This window comes from Electrona antarctica (genome assembly GCF_951216825.1).
Source record: "Electrona antarctica genome assembly, chromosome: 19".
In the NCBI taxonomy this organism is placed as follows: Eukaryota; Metazoa; Chordata; class Actinopteri; order Myctophiformes; family Myctophidae; genus Electrona; species Electrona antarctica.
In genome coordinates this window covers 20,974,936-20,995,575 of record NC_136800.1, presented here as the reverse complement: position 1 = coordinate 20,995,575, position 20,640 = coordinate 20,974,936, and the positions used below count along the sequence as shown (strand labels likewise).

The 20,640-nt window shown below is 43.6% G+C and overlaps 2 protein-coding genes across 2 annotated transcripts in view; both read left to right on the top strand.

The window, feature by feature from the left end:
- LOC306942926 (netrin-G1-like) overlaps window positions 1–13,859 on the top strand; it is a gene marked incomplete at its 5' end in the record, with an annotated part of 98,237 nt that extends 84,378 nt beyond the window's left edge. The window contains 3 exons of the mRNA XM_079529112.1: window positions 1,198–1,224; window positions 2,469–2,513; window positions 12,496–13,859. Coding sequence (XP_079385238.1) covers window positions 1,198–1,224; window positions 2,469–2,513; window positions 12,496–12,764 — 341 coding nt within the window. The 3' untranslated portion in view covers window positions 12,765–13,859. The remainder of the gene's footprint in view (window positions 1–1,197; window positions 1,225–2,468; window positions 2,514–12,495) is intronic.
- A 5,389-nt stretch (window positions 13,860–19,248) lies between these two features.
- Window positions 19,249–19,812, top strand: LOC306943032 (adipocyte-related X-chromosome expressed sequence 1-like; the record flags this gene model as incomplete). Its single annotated transcript, XM_079529237.1, has 1 exon — window positions 19,249–19,812. One exon carries the CDS (start codon window positions 19,249–19,251, stop codon window positions 19,810–19,812), a length of 564 nt encoding a protein of 187 aa, XP_079385363.1.
- Between the last annotated feature and the right edge of the window lie 828 nt (window positions 19,813–20,640).

Genomic DNA, 20,640 nt, shown 5'->3' with positions numbered 1-20,640 from the left:
GAACTAAAACAATAGCTGCTGCATTTGGAGGCCATCGTTCAGACAGAAAGGTGTGTTTTTGTCTCCCGAGAAACAGGAGCGACTGCATTCCAGTCAGACTCACCAACCTTTCCAAGTCATTGCTGTCGGGTGGAAACCTTCTATGTCCAAAATCGGTTTTATTGTAAAAAAGCTAACATTTTATTTTTTAGTGAAAAAAGCCAATCTATAAGCTCACGTGTTGCATTGCGACATGTTGTGAGCTTGTAGATTTGCTATTTTCACAACTTTGGTGTGAGGGCGCAGGGCATTCATTTATGGAAAAAACATAATTGAAACATTGAGATACGAGGTTTCTACCCGACAGCACAGAAGTTCTGAAGGTCTTTTGTGTAAAAAGCTTGTTTATATATTAAATGCAAAACACTTAGATCAATCCCTTTCAATATACAAGCAAATACATTTTTGTCTGGACTGCAACAGCTGGGAGGTCAAAGATGAAGGATTTGAAAATAAATAAACTAGGCTAAGAATGCAAATTTAAGCACTTCTATGTTTATTCGAGTGTTGTGTACACAACTAAACAAAACACTGTAGATCCGTTTAAAGAATGCAATTAAAAACATGCCTGGTGAATCGTTGACGTCCCCCATTAAAAATGTCCTTCCTTGGTAATGGGAATGGATTTTAAAATGATGAAAAATGTCTACCATCCTTAGCATATCAAAGTATATGCTATACTATAGATATCCACAGTTCATATTCTAGGTGCAGTTAAGTGGGCATTTAGTACACACTCAGACTTGTTGAGATAAATGAAAAGGGAATGCAGATTCTTCTCAAACATACCCCCGCACCCCCTCTAACCCAAAAATCACAAAACCAGTGCCATTGAAAGAAAACTCTGCTGACAAAAACATAGAGACGCAGACACAATTGCAGTAGTTTGAAGCTGTGATTCAGCTGACATTTTGTGACAATATGTGATTATCATCAGAGATGGTGAGTGATGTCAGACCATCCGGTATACGTTCAGCTTCCAAACTGAGCATCGCTGCTTCCAATCAGGAGTCAGGGTGGAACCCTGTTGGGTGAAAGTTTATGCGACATGAATTATTCAAGGTTCTACTCTAACAGCAACATAGGCAGGGTTATAAGAAGTAAGTGTTTGCTTTAACGATGTGCTTGCCTGTCTCTTGTGCTTCTTTGTTTCTGTAGGTATTCCCAGCAATCATGGACCAGTGCGTAAGTAGATCAAGCTTTTTTTTCCTTTTTTTTCTTACTTGGCATGCTTGATAATGCTTTATTTTCTGTTTTGGTTATGGCATACGCTGATTGATGGCATTGATTTTGGTGTGAAATTGCCCACTGTTGCGTCGTTACTATGCCTTCCATGAGACAAGGGATTTTTAGAACCAGCGTATTTTGGCACAAGCACGTTTTCTTTTTTTCTTTTTTTTGAGCAATCTCTTCCATTTCCCCTTTCCTGCGGAATAGTTGACACAGTCAGATGTTTGCCCTCGGACATAAAGGAAATCATGTTTGCAAAGGCATGTTGCCAGCCATGTGTCTCAGGATAGATGGATGAGCTGCCTTCAGCCACCCTTTGCATGTTGATGCCCCGAGGGGATTCCTCAAGTGCACGGCCGGCATGATGTGCACTCCGCCTTATTGTTATCCTGTGAACACAGCAGGGGTGGCGGTGTGTTTCTTTAGTTGGAAGCAGGACGTTAGCACCTTCCTGGTTCCCTTGACAAAAGTCAATGATATTTTTTGCATTGGATTTCTTCTTCTTTCTGGCAAATAAGGGTTCATGATACTACTGTAAATAATCATCTTCACAAATTAACTCGTTTTTAGATTCTTGAAGCTTAAGTGCAATCATCATAAGTGAAAAAAACAAAAAAGCTAACGTTACGCTATGAACAAAGTGCTACTGTACATGGTTGCATGTCTTCAATGTCGCCAGCACGGATGTTTAGGCATATGATGCGTGAGGATGTGTAATGTCCTTTTTTAAGATGTATAATAGGTTTCAAATCTCACTAGTGGGGTATATATATATGTACTAATGCATTTTATGTCATGGAACAACATGTGAAAATCCATTAAGCCTGTGTTAACCACAGACCTTATTTCAGGCATTTAACCAAAAACCCATTAAACATACAGTACACACAGTAAAAAACAAAACAAAACTTAGACTTTGAGAGAAAGAACACTGGGTTTTGGGACTATACAATTTGCCACTACTGTATGCTTATAAATGCTGCATGCAAATGAGTGTACTTCATACTTTACTACATTCATTTCGTCTTCAAACACATGCTAGTTGGCAGTGTCCACTTTGCTACAAGTCTACAGCAAACAAGATGGCATGCACAACAAAAAGATCTATATGCATGCTGACCAATGTGCATTAAATCCATCCCAGCGTGAGCTGTTTGACATCTCAATGTAATTAATGTCCTCTCCCATCTCCCACGCAGATCGAGCAAATGCCTCATCTCTTGGCGTTGCAAACCGTAATCAAGGTAGGCGCCATAGGCTCCAATGTTTCCCCTTCATCCTGCAGCAGCATGAGACCGCAATTCAAAGAAAAACACATACATTATTTATTTTATTGGCTCTTTGTTGAACCAAAAGATACAAACATCAGGTGAACTGCGGGGCTTTGTTTCCCCAAATCTGCAGCACTCTATGCAATATTCATCTTGTGCGCACAAACACAATACCGGCCCTGGCACCGACGAGGCCTTTTGTCAATCGAACGCTGTGGGGAGACGGGCCGCTCGTCTTGTGATCATCACCATCGCACACCCCGCTAGCCTCTTTTGATCATGCCTGCTTTTTTAATTACCCAAGAATGTTCTCGAGGGGTTCATCCTGTCTGCACACCCTCACAGGAAAGGGGGGGAGGGGGGGGGGGGGGGGAGAAAAATGAAAAGAGGCGAAGGAGAGAGGGAAGGAGAGAGGTGGCTCCAGGGGGCTTTATGTAGATTGATCTGCAGTTTATCTGCAGCTAATCCTCATGCCCAGCTAGCCTGCACAGGCCCTGCATGGCTGTGCCCGCTGCTGCTCTCACAGCCAGAAGACTGAAATTAAAAGAGGATTTTCCAGATCTCCGGGACAAAGAGCCGGGGCGTCAGGGAATCTTCATTGGTTCCCTTTCCTCCGGCCCATTTCCCATTTCTCTCAAAGAGGTGGGAGCATGTCTGTGACTCACCTGGATGAAGTCTCAGGGATCAGAGCCTTTTTAAAGTATGTCACTGTACCCTGTGTTTACACAAAACTAGAAAAGGTGCAATTCTGGGAAATTGCAAGTGTGGTTGCGGTTAAGTATAGTATGATGATGATGATGATGATGATGATGATGATGATGATGATGATGATGATGGATGATGATGATGATGATGATGATGATGATGATGATGATGGTGATGATGTATTTACCCACATGACGTCACAGGGACCCTAAAATAAAAAGTGAATACGGAATAAATGCATGAATAAATAAAGTCGGGCAATTACTATAGTCTGCAGCCACACTAACAATACATGTATGCATTTTTTAACCACAGTTTCCCTCAATAGCAGCAGTCATCAGCCACAGGAGTAGTGTGGTTGTGTTTATACCTGCCCTCTCTGTATTTGTTTTGGTAGAGACAGGGATGTATTTGGTCTACCCAAACAAACAGTGAAAATGTCTAAAATGCAGAGAGAGGGCAATGTGTTTCTGCAGGTAAACACCACCACTACACCACTCAGCTGGCTGATAACTGCATGCTGGTGTGAGAAATGATGGGTAGAAAATGTTATTTATTGTTTTGTTATGTGCACAGGGCAAAGTTACATACTATTCCCTTAACGCTGCAATCCATGACTTGTTTTTGTCAGTACAATTTTAACCAATCTTTATGTTATGGTTAATAGTAGAACAATATATATACATTAACTAAGACATGTTGGTCTACCTGCATGCTGTTCGATTGAGGAATGTATTATATGTCATGTGGTCAGGTATAGGACCATTATTGGATGACAACATTGTATTGCATGATGCCCAAAACGCAATATACAGTATCCTTAACTCAAACAGTCTCTCCGATTTAGTTCACCATGAAGTAGAAATTGAAAGGCACTCTCGTGAGGGAATTCAGCTGGTTCCCCCACATGTACTCAAGTAGTGTACTCAAGTAGTGTACTTCCCCCACATGTACTCAAGTAGTGTACTTTAGTCAAATTTTTAGGTATTTTATACGTTGCTGGAGTATTTACATTTTTCAGGACTTTATACTCCACTACATCTCAGAGGTAAATATTGTACTTTTTTACTCCTACATTTATTAGAAAACTTTAGTTATTAGTTACTTCGTAGATTTAGATAATTATTAAAAAGGTCAGTGATGCTTGCGGAACTCTGCTCCACGTACAGTACCTGACTGTCGGGCCAAATCTGCCAATAATCACGGTAAAGCACACCCTCTCGTGTAATATTGCTTAATATGTAGTACTATACTGTAGGCCCAGACAGCTACTTCTTTGACTTGGGTATGTAAATAAGAAGCACGCCAAAGCAGACCATTTTGTGTCTGGGAACATTTTGAGCCAACTGCCAACATGATGACCTTTGTTTCTTTGTGAGTTACTCTTTTATTATTATTTTCCTATAGTTGTACTGACGTTGAAGTGGTATACCCGTGCCGCTGCTTTAACAACATACTGCCATGCTATATTATTACCACCCATTGTCATGTTGCCTCGATGCAGCTGACAGGCATGCAGTGAACTTGTAAACCTCCAGTTTGAGTAATGGGGTCAGCCGTCATGCTAATATGATAACGGGACGAATGGGTGAACTTGGGTTTCAGCTGACCCTGACATCACGGCACAAGATATTGATCAGATGTAATTGAAGTAACACTATTTTGTTTCACTGCATATAATTAGCAAATCCTGTATCTGAAAACTGTCTCTGCTGATGCATAGTAGTTAATTGCAGCCGTGAATCCATGCCTGTAAGGCATTTTTTTATCATTTAATTAATATCAATTCATCTTTGCTGGTTATTAAATCTTTTTTTCTTGTTAGTACTGCTTCTATCTTTGTTGGCCAGGTCTCTCTTGTAAGATCCAGTCGCAACAAACCTGCATAAATTAGGGCCGATTTGTTTTGTTTCATGACATAGTTGACATGACACATTTTCTAATTTACTTTTTTCCTGGTGACTCTCGCAGAGCTTGCTGATTGTCATGACATCAGATAATACGAATTGCGAGCTTTAATCTTGTTATTTAGTTCTCTAGCAGCGTGAGATCGAGCTCCCGCCCGACATGGAGTGACAGCAGCGGTATGGTCCGGAATATTGATTTGCACCTTCTTAAACTGATATCAAGCCGTGAGACGCCATATACTGTATCTCACAGAAATACCAGCAGTTCTGAAGGCGCTGGATCAGAGATTTGTCTGGACTGGTTCAGCACAACACCAGCTGACTGCCCGTCACAAAACCAACGCTGCACGCACGCACGCACGCACGCACGCACGCACGCACAGGTTACCTTAAAAAATCATGCACTTCAGCACTATAAGTATATACTTTGGCTGTTTGTTAATAGCTGATCTACAATAGAGGGTATATTGCGCGTGACATCATCAACATACCCGGAATTTACGCCTACTGAGTGGCCTACTACTTTTCTGGCCTTCACAGCCCATACATCCAAACAGAAAAGTCCTGTCTGATTGCATTAAACGACGTTAAACGACATTAAACTCACTTTGCCACTCGATTTGCCACTCGATTTGCCACTCGATTTCCCATTCACATTATGCATGCGCATACCCATACGCAATCTTCAACATATCTTAATACATTTAAGGATTCCTTGTGAAACTGGACATTCTGCATAATGAGTACTTGTACTTTTGCTACCTAAAGTATATTTTGATAGGGTTGCTTTTGTACTTTTACTTAAGTAAAATGGGTGCGCCCATTTTGGGCATGCCATATAGACAAACATTTTCAAAAATGCGATTTTGAGCGTTTTCTACTAATCTTTCAACACTGACTGGATACATGTCTTTCAAAGGTTTTGAAACTAGGGCCTTAACAAATTAAACCCTATACTTCATTAAGCGGGGTCTATACTTTGTCCCCTCCTTTCTCCTATCAAATTGTTTTGCCAAAAACGATGTATATAGCTGACAAATGTTCGCCTGGAGAGAATAAGGCCGCTAGGGTCCACATGGTTATAAGTTGTTAATTGGTGTAGTAAGTAAACTTGGTCATCCATTAAAATGTGATGACATGAGAGGAGGTGAAATGACATGATCCGACTGGAGGAAAGTTAAGGTGAGGTTAGACATTATTATTCTTTTGAAGTGTGTTGTGACCAAAACGTCACTCAGCCTCATTAATTCTGCTCATCTCCATCTCCAAGCATATCATTGTTGCACCGAGTCTTTGTTTGTCACAAGACAAAACAATACGAGACAAAACCTGGCAGATTGATCTGCATTCGAGGCATACACATGACACATACTGTAGCAATTAAAACAGATTCAGTGTCGTGTCACTGTGTTGCACGACGACGGTGCCATTGGGACGTTTTCCGCGAGTGTTGCCTTAGTGCAACACTATTCGCCCATAAGAGGAGGACGTGTCACAACAGCTGTCCTGCTAAAATGTCACACATCTTCCAGAGGTGTGATAGTACACATATGTCACTGTCCGTCGTGTGGGTCTCTGGCCCCGATGTGAACTTTGCCCAGCACAGGTCCAAACAAACACTATATACGTCATCTACAGTGGTTTAACCACTTGAACCCCAGTTCAGTACAGTTTTTGTACATCCATTTTTAAGTCTGTCTAGTTATGTAGCTGTCTGTCTATTTCTCTGTGTTTGTCACATTAGACTTGTGGTTCACAAAGTGGGGCCCGGCCCCGGGGACCCGCTCACGGCTCCATTTGAAAAGGTTTGAGAACCTCTGGCCATAGACACACCAAGACGCCACGTGATGCTCCATGTCAAGGGTTCCCAAAGGTTTCTGACCCTCCGAAACAATCACATTTGAACTGCCCCCCCCACCCCCACACACACACACACACACACACACACACACACACACACACACACACACACACACACACACACACACACACACACACACACACACGTCACACACACACACACACACACACACACACACACACACAAACACACACCCTGACAAGCCCTTGGAATTGGAGGCATTACATTTAGTTTGCCTCGGTTCTACAGATACAGTACATATTGTGAAAATAGCCGAAAAACAAGCTCACAGCTCCTCGCACTGCGATCGGCAATCGGCACTGATTGTGATATTTTCACAAGCCTCTTTCTTACATAATATTTGACAATTTGGCCGATTTGGTATCTTTTTGGAACCCCCCCCAGGTTCTACTCTATGTGACACCAGTCACACTCAGACGCAGTGACTTCACGTGACCCTGGAATGCTTAAAAGGCTGAGGGACAGTCAGGGTCACGAGCCTCCGCTGACTCCCAGGGCCCCTGCCTCCATATTAAGCGATGTTTAATTGGGCTACAGATGTTTCGGGGAAAGACAATGGCCCTGGAGGTCTTCTGGAGGACAATGACGCCCGTGGATAATCTCCCGGACACTGGCAGCAAAGTTAACTTGCAGATTAGACGACAGAAAGCTCAAAGCGCGCGGTCCACTGCAGCACAATGGGCAGTATTAAACCCATGCAAAATTTGCATGGTTTTCCCATACAACACTGAAGGGCGTTTTAGAGGGGATGTCGCATCCGATCCGTGACACCGTGAGTGTGCATGTGCGTGCGCGTGTGCATGCGTGCTTGTGTGTATACTGTATGTGTGTATGCTTGTGTTTTTGTGAGTATAATACAAACAAATAATGACAGATGTATATATACACTATACTGTGCATGTACATACTGTATATATTTAGTTGGACTACATGCATGTGTACAGTATGTGGTGTGTACCTGTTTGGTCAGAGGCTGGAGTTTATGAGGCCAACATGACGCCTTTTTAATCAGTCCGGGGCATAAGCAATGATTATGTGTGGACTGTGGAGTGTATTCTGATGCATGAGCCACATTACTGAAAACCCCCCAAAATGTGATTACTATTTATGCAGCAACGGATATCCAATTATACCGAAATCTCTTGGCAAATATTACCTCTTCCTGGATTTCACCTCCGCAAGCAGAGAGGCTTCCTAGAATAATTGAGTCACAAGCCTTTTGTCTGGAAATGCGAATATGAGCTTACGCGGTCTTAATAAGTCCATGTCAAAACAAAGCAAGGGAGCAAGTCTGCAGTGCAATGCCACATGGAGCTGCAGTTCATTCTCCAATGGCTTCGGGGCAGGCCCACTATATTAACCTATGGAGAAAGTAGGCTACTGTCAATATGCACAATAATATCTATCTTTGTCCTCGGCACACATCTCTGTAATACATAATGTATATATGTACAGTAAGAGACGTACACCATAAGACCAAGTACAAACATATCCTATACATTTCTTTGTTCGATTTCCATGGGGGGGATCAGAGGGAAATCCATACCTATGCTGGTCATTCATTTTTAGGACCGGTGGGCAGTGGTGGAAGTACTGTACTCACATTTCTGACTTAAGTAAAAATATCAGTACTGCAATGTAGGTTTACTGTGTTACAAGTAAAAGTCCTGTAGTGAAAATGCACTACAGGTCAATGTATAATTATAATTTTTTGGCATTGAGATTTACCTAAAGTACCAAACTAAAAGTCCTCATTTTGCAGAAATGTCCCATTTCAAGTTTTCAAATTGTATACAAATATTTTGAAAATAGCAGATGACCACCGCGCTCTGACTTAAGGTGCGTTACCCGTTCAAATCATATCATATAAATAACGGTAATGGGTCGCACACACCAAGACTGCATTTCAGTCATTAAGGGACCAAGAAGTCACGAAGTGACTTTGGTCACTTATTGCTTTTGTGTTTATTTTTCTTCTCCTTCTTCTTCTTCTTCTTCTTCTTCTTCTTCTTCTTCTTCTTCTTCTTCTCCTCCTTCTTCCGCCAAAAATAGCTGTTCTGGCTGAACCGTGCAGTCGGTTTTCGCGAAACGCGGTAATCTGGTAGAGGGCCATGCCAAACGGTGACTATATGAAGCCCATGACAATTGGCCAAATGGTGGCGCTATAGCGCTCAATTGAAAATGCAAACTTTGAACGTGTATATCTCATGAACCGTTTGACCGTCGGCAATGACACTTTGATACACATATGTGTCTCCTCATGCCTCTGACTTTTGACCTCTGACCTTTAGATCACCCGCCATTTTGAATTATATGAAAAACAGTTAAAATGTATCTGCTCCCAGGATCTTTGATCAAAATGCACGAAAACTTCTACACGTGAACTTTGGACCTATACGGACAAATAATCGTAGCACATTTTTGTTAAAGGTATATTCAGTGATTTCGCTTCATTCAAATATCACTTATTTTTTATTTTTTTTTGGATAATCCTCCCTACTATAGAGTGTGCTGACCATATAAGGAGTTCCTCCCTGTCCCCAGTGAGCCCCTGGGGTCAAAAAACCCTAGTTTCAGTTTTGGTGGCGGGTGGCAAAGCCTTCATCCAATCAGGATGAGAGGGGCCTTCCTCCAATCATGTGTGGGGGCGGGCCTTGGTGCACATGCTGTTGCACTTCCCCCCACTGTAGAGCGTGTGCATGTGCACATTTTGTTACCGGGGCGGACTGGGTGGTTCTCCAAATCACCCAAATCACTGAATGCTCCTTTAAGTGAAAAAATGAAGTTTTTATGAGCCAATGGAAATTGCTGTTTTGTGAAACTACTTCTTCTGCACCTAATACGTACATGAAGCGTCATTTGCTTATTACACTTTACAGTATGGTAGAAGGTCATGCCAAATAGCACTGAAACCAGTCTTACTCCAATTGGCCAAAGGGGGGCGCTATAGCATTTTTTTTTAAATGAAACCTTTGAACAGGCTTAACTCATGCCTCGTTTGGCCAAAAATCATGGCACTTGTTTCCACATGTTCCTTGACTCAGGGGGAACACATCTGTCACTTTGACAAGTAAGCTCCGCCCTCAGATTTTCCGCCATTTTTAGCAGTTTAAAAAATGCTTATACCTGATTTTCTGCCTGGATTTTTGAGCAATTTGCGTGAAACGTCCTACACACAATCTATGGACCATTATCTGAAATCCCAGTTGAAGAGAAGTTTGTATGTGAGAAAAATTACAGCAAGACATAACCAGGACACACACTATTATCAAAAACACTGATTTTCCTGTTTACAATGTAGTGAATGATGTCTCTGTGTAGCTCAGTCAGTAGAGCTCTTGCCTTCGGACCACAAGGTTGTGTGTTCAAATCCGGGTACTGACAACTCAGCTCATGAGTCTTATTTGTGCATATTGTTCTTATTGCGTATTGTCTTCTTTCTTGGTCCCGCCTTATCGCTGCTTGCAGCTATATTTTATTATTGCATTTTGGACAGGATTCAAACGTTTCGGCTATCCACTGATGAAGGCTGGATAGCCGAAACGTTTGTCTCCTGTCCAAAATGCAAGAATGAATTACTGAAATGCAGTATTGGTGTGTGCAAAAATAGCAGATGGACACATTGTGGGCTTGTAGATCGGATAGGTGCTCACGCATATTTATATCTGGTACCATGTGTAAATATGTTTTTTGTGGAAAAAGCTAAGAGATCCTTAATTTGGTTGTACCGTTTGTAGCAAAAGCTTGTAAATAAGCTAAGAGACCCTTCGGTTGTACCGTTTGTAGCAAAAGCTTATAAATATCTAAGACCCACACAGAAGAAAACCCTTTACCTGTACTTTTTGTGGTAAAAGCACTCAGACTTACTTTCTTTTCCTGCCTTGATCTCCTCCGGCTTAGTTGTTATTTAGTTTTTATTTATAGTTTTCACCAGTGAACAAAGGGAGTCAACAAACATTGACATTTGTCATAGTATTAGTTGATGAAATTAACGCTGGTCCACACCATATACAAGATATGGACTAAGTGACGCCATTGGTTTCTACAGACCATAAATGAAGCCTATTATTTTGCAGCAATTTCAAACCCGCCATCTTTTTATATCCGGTCTGAAACACTAACGGAAATGAATGCTATTGGCTGCAACCGCAGCGAGGGTGGGTCTTCCCTCGGCAGAATCAGTACCAACCCTAGAAACATACCCTACTTTAAAATGAATGCGACCATAATTTACTAAACGCATATCCTCATGATTTAAAAATACTTTAAACTAGAGATTGAAAAGTGTTCATGAAAAGGTAATGAAATCAAGTATAAAGTCTGCCCAAAAACCCGGCTCATTGACTCGTATATAGAGATTATAATGTTTTGCTAACGGTAGAAGGTGAAATAGCGACATCTGCTGGGCCATTAATAGGAACAGCAGTCTGAACGAGAACCCGGAAGTGAGCTTCAATTGCAGCGAAGGGGGTTTGCCCCTTGGTCCACACGTTGCATTCTCCTGTGCCCATTCTCTGAGCACCGCCGTGCCACCGGGAGCTGAAAATCTATTCTGTTCCCCACAGAGAGACAGCATCAATCAAACAGCACAATGCAACACGTGCCCCTCCTGCTTTGCTCATTACTATTATTATAATTTTTTGTGCCTTTGCTTTGCTAGACTGTGTGTGCTGTGCTGTATTTGTTCCTTTGTTTTCCCGGGGGATTTCTTTTTTTTTCTCTCTCTCTCTTCTTCTTCCTTTCGTTGAGGTCCCTGAAGCGGTCCTAAAAATACCCCTGCAAGGTCTTTCTGTGGTCACTGTCATAAACAATCACTCATGAAGCACTTGCAGCTCGCTTTTTAGTACAGAAAAAAAGGCCACAGGCTTGCCTTTCCCAGTATACTCACACAGCAGCGTGTGAGATTCTCGCCCCACAAAAGTTGTCGGTCACACCCTTCCCAGGGTGTCACCTGAAGTGTTTTTATTTTTTTTCTTTGAGTGTGCAAATGCAGGAGTGAACAGGGACAAGCAAGAACAGGCATTGTGTACATACTCAAGTACAAAAATATCTCTACTAAAGTACAGTAGCCTACTTAAGTAAATGTAATTAGTTACATTACACCACTGGGAGTGAACAGGGACAAGCAAGAATAAGCAGCTTGTTACTGTCCCCAGTGAAAGCGTGTGTGTGTGTGTGTGTGTGTGTGTGTGTGTGTGTGTGTGTGTGTGTGTGTGTGTGTGTGTGTGTGTGTGTGTGTGTGTGTGCGTGCGTGCGTGCGTGCGTGCGTGCGTGCGTGCGTGCGTGCGTGCGTGCGTGCGTGCGTGCGTGCGTGCGTGCGTGTTGTTTGAGGTTCTCCTGTCTCCCTATCGTCGGAATGATCTATTAATCCACCCTCTTCCCCTCCCTCTCCTCCACCCCCTCTGCCCTCTCCTCCCGTCCCCCGCGCCTCCTCCCGTCCCTCACCTTTGCCCCTCGACAGCCCGCGTGTGCGACGATGCGCTCCTGCGCTGTCAGAACGGCGGCTCCTGCCACCACCACCAGAGGTGCCTCTGCTCCGCGGGCTTCACGGGGGTCCTGTGCGAGCAGGCACGCTGCCAGGGCCCCGGGGAGTGTGACGACCAGCCGTCCGGGGCACGGGCCTCCCTCCATCATCCGCCACTCATGGCGCTGCCTCCCTCCCGTGCTCTGCTCCTCCTGCTCCTCGCTCTCCTTCCGGCGCTGCTCCCCCTGTCGGTCGTTTGCCTCTAGGTGGAGTGGCGCGAGACCTTAATAGAAAGAAAGAAGAAACACCTCCACACAGACAGGTCAACCAAAAAAACTAAAACACACAAAAAATAAAAGCTACAAAAAATAAATAAACTAAACAAAGAACCTTGGGACTGCACAAGTTGAGAATGAGTTCTCAATCACGAGACACGAGGGACAAAGGGATGTTATGAGAGGACATTGTGCCGGGCAAACAGAAAGAAAGAAAAAATGTCTTTTCTTTTTTCATACCCAAGGCCACAACTGCGGGGATTGGAGTTTTAAGTGCAATATTGTTGTGTACTGAATGATGTGGTATACTGAAGGGAGATGGATTTATGGGAGAGGCCGAACGCAAACCTTTGTGAAATCACTGCTGGCTTAAAAATCTTAACACTGATGAATATGGCGGAGCCGTCGCCTTATGACTGTGGCAAAGTGGCAAAGTGCTTGAATTAAATGTTCATTTAAGCGGCGACTCGAGCCGAGTTAAGAGTTACCCCATATTCTTCTGAGTAGACACGATGAAATTGTACAAAACTTTAAAACACATGATTTCTAACATCTTCTGCCATCATTAAGAAGACGACAAAGAAGATGAAACAAGTGTCCTCCCTCACTGCCCCTGCCCCTGCCCTTACTCGTTACCTTGTTCTCTTTCTCTCTCTCTCTCTCTCTCTCCTCTCCCTCCCTCTCCTTTTCCTTCTTTCCTTATCTTAACCCATCCTTTCCTCTCTCACACTTTTACCTGTGCGTCGGTGACTCTGGTGATTTAAGTTCGCTAAAGAGTGTTTATTGTTTTGCCAAATGCTGCACACGTGTTCTTATTATCTAGGCACTTGAGTACCTAAGTACCGTATGTTTTCTTTATTTTGTTCAGTTGGAGGCTTTCGTAGTCATGCTTGACATGCTCACCTGTACGGATCAAGAAGAAAAAAAGATGTAACATACTGTAACTGTATTTAATTTTTGTACAAAACAGATATTTTCATGACTACGCGAAAACAACAACAAACAAACAAAAAAGATGTATTAGGTCTACTTGTTTTCTATTTCCGCCAAACCTGGGCTATATATGTGGAATACTATGCTTATGAGTTGAGGACTTTTGTTTGATATGACATTTTGTTTTCTGCTTTTGTGACACGTGGTTCTCTTCCGTTGAGAGCTGCCGTCAAAGAATATGTTTACATACACACTTAAAAACAATACAGTTCCACCAAAGGGAAAAAATACCTATCCAACATGTCTTGTGTCTCCTTCGTTGAGCGACTTTCATCCAACTGATCTAAACTGTGGCACTTTAGACGATACACTTACGTATGTATGTATTGAGTTTGTACGACAGGAAGATATAACATTTGATGGAGGCTTGTAAAGAATGCGTCCATTTATACTGAAATATACAGTAAGTTGCTTGGCTGGTAACAATCATAATGTTTGGAGGTTTTAATATTGTTTAACCTTAGAACAATAAACATATTTATTGTTACACCATCATTAAACACAGGTATATTTTACCCAATTTAAATATTCAATACAAATATTTCTCATCAAAATATATTGAAGTAGGCCTACAAGCAATGGCAATTTGAGGTAATCTTCTTTAATATTTCATCATGACTTTTCACAAAAACACGAAAAATAGATATCATGGTGGGGCCTTATCATAGGGGGGCAAACGTGCATATTATTTTAAAGATATTCCTAAACAAAACAAAAAAACTATTGGAGCTGGGAACTTCTCCTTTGGTCCATCCATTCCTGGGACATGTGAGAAGAAAGGTCCAGTGAAGAAAAAAAATCACACCCGTGTGAACTGAGTGGTGCAAGGTCTTATATAGCCTGATCAGCTGTGGTCTGACGTAATGTCAGTGACCATAGTAACCATGCTCATTATTTTGGGCCCCACGTACAGGTACACACAAACACGGATACAAACAAAGCTAGTTGTTGGAGTGGTTTGCACCACTCAAAAATAAAAATAAAATAAAAAGTCCATTGTGAGTGTATGGGATCTTTCTCTATCACACTATCACTAAAGATGGGTGAAATTCACCTGAACACCTGCCTGTATAGAAACAATCTGGGATGTGGGCAGGGAAACAAACCTATACCTTCTATGATGTCACTGAGCATCATGAAGGTACTGAAAGACCCATGCACCCACCTCAGGCATCAGCAACAACATTATGATGTCACAGAGCATCATGAAGGTACTGAAAGACCCATGCACCCACCTCAGACATCAGCAACAACATTATGATGTCACAGAGCATCATGAAGGTACTGAAAGACCCATGCACCCACCTCAGACATCAGCAACAACATTATGATGTCACAGAGCATCATGAAGGTACTGAAAGACCCATGCACCCACCTCAGACATCAGCAACAACATTATGACATTTACAAAAATGTATTTGTCCGGGTGAAAACCACCCATGTCTAGGGTTAAAAAAGAAGAATAAGAATAAAAAGAGGTTTTGCCTTGCAAAATGGGACAAACATCACAAATGGGATCATCAAGATCTTTCATTTTTATTTATTTGTTATTTGTACCGTACGTGTGTGTATAGGTTTTTTGTGTTTTTTTTTAACTACACTCTATAATCTCACTTTAACCCATTAAGACAGGAAAAGCAACTGTTTCATTTTAGATTGTAACCACTTCAACCTAACCACTATTTTATACTTTGGCTATTCAAAAATAGCAGATATACAAGCTCATTCAGCTCATAGATCTGCTATTTTTGAAAAACCTTTCCGAATTTGTGCAAATTTGAATACATATTTAAAGCGAACATTTCTAACTCAAATCTCTCTTTCTTCTGGGGGTCCCTGGGACCAAATCTGTTGAGATTGGGGTCGACGGCCAAATACATATAATTTTGGGGCTCCTCGACATGGAAAGGTTGATATACAGTACAGTAGCAACAGTAGCAGTAGCAACATGTGTTTTTTTTCTCCAGAAAACTGTTTTAGAAGACATTTGTAGAACAGGTAACACTGGGAAAACACATGCAGTCCTTTTCATTCACTAATTCCTGCATGGGGATTCCCCCATGGGGATGGGGATTCCCCCATGGGGATGGGGATTTCCCCATGCAGAGGACATTGCATCCCAATGCAGAGCGCAGAAGGTGAGAGATATTCCTTCCATTGTTTCTCTGCTTTGTCTCAAGTCCTCCTGCCAGCAGGCTGCCCAGCATGCACCACCCCCTGCATCATTTCACAGAGGAAGAAGAAAATGGCATATACTCTGTTCACAAACTCGCACATGATGATCATGTGATATTGTGGTTAATAGTTTTTTCTTTGGGCTCACATGACTGACAAAGTAATGTAATGCCAAGTATAAATAACTTATTTTACTAGAGTAGCTTAATGTATGGGGGAAAAAATCACACCTGTGTGACGTGAGGGGCGCTCATCATACATCATCATACATCATCTCATTCTGGCCAATCACAATTTGCGTCCTCACTTTTGTCTTCAATGTTTGTGTTTACGCAATGTTTGTGTTTACACAAATACTCAAAGCTGGCCATTCATTGTCAATGGCATTCAGTGTTTGTGTTTCCACAAACACTTAAAGCTGGACATTTATTGTCAATGGCATTCAATGTTTGTGTTTCCACAAACACTTAAAGCTGGCCATTCATTGTCAATGGCATTCAATGTTTGTGTTTCCACAAACACTTAAAGCTGGCCATTCATTGTCAATGGCATTCAATGTTTTTGTTAACACAATGTTTGTGTTTACACAAACCCTCAAAGGTGGACATGGGAGGGGCTAGCGCCCCTCAAAAACGTACTTGGAAGAGAATTTGGAAGTACAACGTATAAGTTGAGACAACTACAGTATGCATTATTTTCATATTTAGGCCTACATGGGGCTTTCAGTTCTGACATTTAGGTGAATGACAGAGAAATAATTTATTCGAAGAATCTGTGATTATAAGTAATTCTTTTACCATACTTATTTTCACAGAGCTTTTAATTTTATTTTCCTGGATAATACACGTGTGTGTGAGGGTCTGGTCCCGTGCGTGCACGCAGAGCCATAGAGTATAGACAGAGTCATGTGGTTCATGTACTCATGCAAGCCTATAGACTCCAATGCATTCCGTAAACTTCCGGTATCCCTATTCGCCAATAGAAGTCTGTATGTAGAAGAGCCGCCATTGGAATGGCCCCATGAAGTGAAGTAACAGATTAGTCGTACCTCTGTCTTACTCTATGGCTCTGCGTGCACGCAGGGTCAAATGGTGAAAGTATCCGGTGAAATTCAGAATTCACTGGATGCAGGCACTGCAGGTCTGCAGGCGTACGGAAAAGGTAATCCAACACCCTGAAGAGGCTTCAGCCCAATGCCGAGTTGAAACTCTTCAATCCTTAAGCCTGCTTTATACTTTGCCGCCGTGCGACGGCCTCGTGTATGGAAAATATCTGACCTGCACGCTCTCATGAGCCCGACTCCGTTGTACGGTCAGACATTATCAACGCCGTTGTAAATCGGGGCTTTAGCGTACTCATAGCCTGCAATTACAGTTAACAGCACAATGTTCAATAGACAATCACCCAGATAGATGACCCAGGATATGTTCTGAATGTGGCCTAACCTTCCCCCTCTGATCATTACACTCGGCCCCACTGTACGGACTTCAGAATCCCATCAGCTTCATGTAAATTCGCTGAGGGAAAGAGAAAAGGGGGGCGATTGCATGGCTGTCACAGAGGGCTAGTCCGGCTGAAAACCGTCATTAGCTCTATAATCCGTGGAATCAAACGGGGAAGGGAGGAAGGTTTGCTGAGCTGGTACTGCCTAATAAAGCCCCACCGCGTCCTGCTGGGGGGAGTGTCTATGAGGCTGCGTGTTCAGGAAATGAGCTTTAATTCACAGAGGGTCACTGAATAGAAATGAAGTCTCTTCCAACTGGGTGACATATTGAGCGCTGAGACCAATTTCATTGGGGAGATTAATTTTCCCAGCGATGGTGGAAAGCGAAACACCTAATTGGGTTAGAGAGCCCTTACTGTAAGTGCCTCCCATTAAATGTCACCGTCAAAAAAGAAGAACAGACAGGGCTGACAGTGAGTCATGTCTTGGCTGGGTTTTTTATTGGTGGTGTGGGGGGGGGGGGGGGGGGGGTAACTTTAAAATTTTAATTCAAAAGGTTGGAGGTAAACAGAATCTTTTAACCCATTAAGATCTGAGGCTGTGCGTGCGTGCGTGCGTGCGTGTGTGCGTGCGTGTGCGAGTGAGAGAGAGAAACGACTCCGGTGATAGCCCATTAAAATATGTATTCCCCAACACGTCGCATACAGTAAATCTCATAGCCCTAGATACAGATTATGCCCTACAACAGGTTGATGTACAACTGCATGCGGGCAGTACGTCTTCACCTTAAGTGCAGGTACGAGACAGCAGGCCACATCAACATGCGCAGCCACGGTGCTAAAATGGCTGTCATAATTCCTCTACATGGCCTTTACTGAATGAGTGTAGGTGTGGGAATAGGAATCGTCTCCGTCCTTTTTTGCTGGAGCGACCTGAATGTATAAGTGGTGACCTCTGTATGCACTGTTTTGTATCATACAATTTTTGTCAACTATACCTACAATTGATAGGTCGACAAAATTTGTCTAAATTGTTATTAGTGTGGTACTAGACTGGTGCCCGGCTGTAAAGCACAGAGTCGGTAACGATGGAACTTGGAGATCCATGCCCCACCCTACAAACGTGGTGCATTTATAGATACTAGAGCGGTGCCCGTTGGAGCCTCTACAGTGGTGCCTGTTGGGCATTGGCCTACTTGGAACGATGCAAGTTGGAAATGCATGCCCCACCCAGATATTACGTCTGTGTCCCTTTTATGCCCACTTGTCAGGCATGCTCAAATATGGAGTCTATGCAGACGTCAGAATGATGTTAAAACAGGCCAGCTCCATATATGGACACTGGGCAGGGGCCCTGTACAGAGCCCGGGCAGAGGCCTTTTTGGGGCGATTCAGGACAACCGTGGGACCGACCGACTGGACACCGGGCACTGCACCCCCTGTGGTGGGGTGGAACGCATGTGTCGAATTTGAAGTCGGTGGGGCGAACGGTTTTCAAGTTACGTGGATTACAGACGTACAGACGTATACGTACACACACACAGAGAGACTTGGTGCATTTATAGTTAGATAGAGGTGGCAACCACATAACTAACTACATTGGATCCATTGCAGTTTTGGACATACAAGGTTTCCGCCCAACATGCAGCACAATATTGCTTTCCTCCCCCCATATTCGAAGGAGGAAAGATGGGCCAAACACCATATTTGTCCGACCCGAGGTGACATCATTGATGACGTCACTGATGACATCACCCAGTGTATAAATACAGGATGTGGTTGCTATCCCGCACAAAGCAGACAAACAAAAACCCATTTTAGGAGAGGTTCGGTACAGCTGTTGACTGTCTTTGATATTTCCCGAATGAACTCGTTTCTCTCAAGGCTAAACGAGCTGGGGGCGTGCATCCTGTACGTGCTGGCCCTCGTGACGTTGGCCTGCGTCCTCACGACGGCGTTCAAAGACAGGCGTGCCCCGGTGGGTCCAGTGGATGTCCGCCTGTCCCGCGTCCTGGTGAGGAACCTCGGGGCCTTCGCCGGAATAACCTACGAATCCCCCGGCGACCTGGCGTATGTCTTGTTCAACCTCTCGGCCGACTTCCGGCCCGTCTTCGACTGGAACGTCAAGCAGGTGTACGTCTATGTGTGCGCCGAGTATGCCACAGCGAGCAACGCAGTGAACCAGGTGGTCCTGTGGGATAAGGTGGTGATCCGAGGAGACGAGGAGGGCGCCCAGCTCCGCCTGAGGGATGTGGTCTCCAAGTACTACTTCCTGGACGATGGGAAGGGCCTGAGGGCCAACGGCAACGTGACGCTGACCCTTTCCTGGAACGTGGTCCCGCTCGTCGGATCGCTCCCCCTGGTGGCCGGAGGCGGCCACGTCGCTGTGCCGTTCCCCGACACGTACGAGACCGCCAAGGTTTATTAGGTGATTTGGTCACTGGTTGTCTCAACTATGGTCCCCAGACCCGTGTCCAGATGGACACACCCTTACGCGTCTGTAACTCTTGAGGGTGTGCAAAAATGGCATTGTGGGTTGGATCATAAATAAATGTGGTCTCGCCCCCAGATCACAGCCAATCACAGCTCGTTTATTGCAGATGCTCAGTAACATTACATGAGAGAGGGAGATTGATTGAATATTTTCTTGAACACCTATCTACTGTACTAGACCGGTGCCCGGCTGTAGAGCACTGAGTCGGTAACGATGGAAGTTGGAGATGCCCCACTCGGCTATATGCAATACCATTTGTACCCGTGTCAGAGTACCCGGTCCACCCACCTGTCTGTGTCCCTTTATTCCTATACGTGGAGTTCTGTGTCAGGCATACCCAAATATGAGTGAGTGTTGAGGAGTGTTGTGATGTCAGAACAGGCCAGCTAGCTCCATATCCCTGGGCAGGGGCCTTTTGTGGCGGTTCTGGACAGCCGTGTGTCGAGTCGGTCGGACCCAGGCTCCATTTATGGAGCTGGCCTGTTTTGACATCCAGCATGATGCCTGACATCCATGATGCCTGACATCCAGCACCTGGCCTGAATATACGCATTGAGATGTGCACACAATCTTCTCTGTGAACTGTTCTGACATCACAACACTCCATATTTGGGCATGCCTGACAGAACTCCATAAAGGAATAAAGGGACATGGAGAGACAGATATGAAATCTCCATATATGGGCATAAAAAGGACACATACATATATCTCCAACTTCCATCATTACCGACTCGGTGCTCTACAGCCGGGCACCAGTCTAGT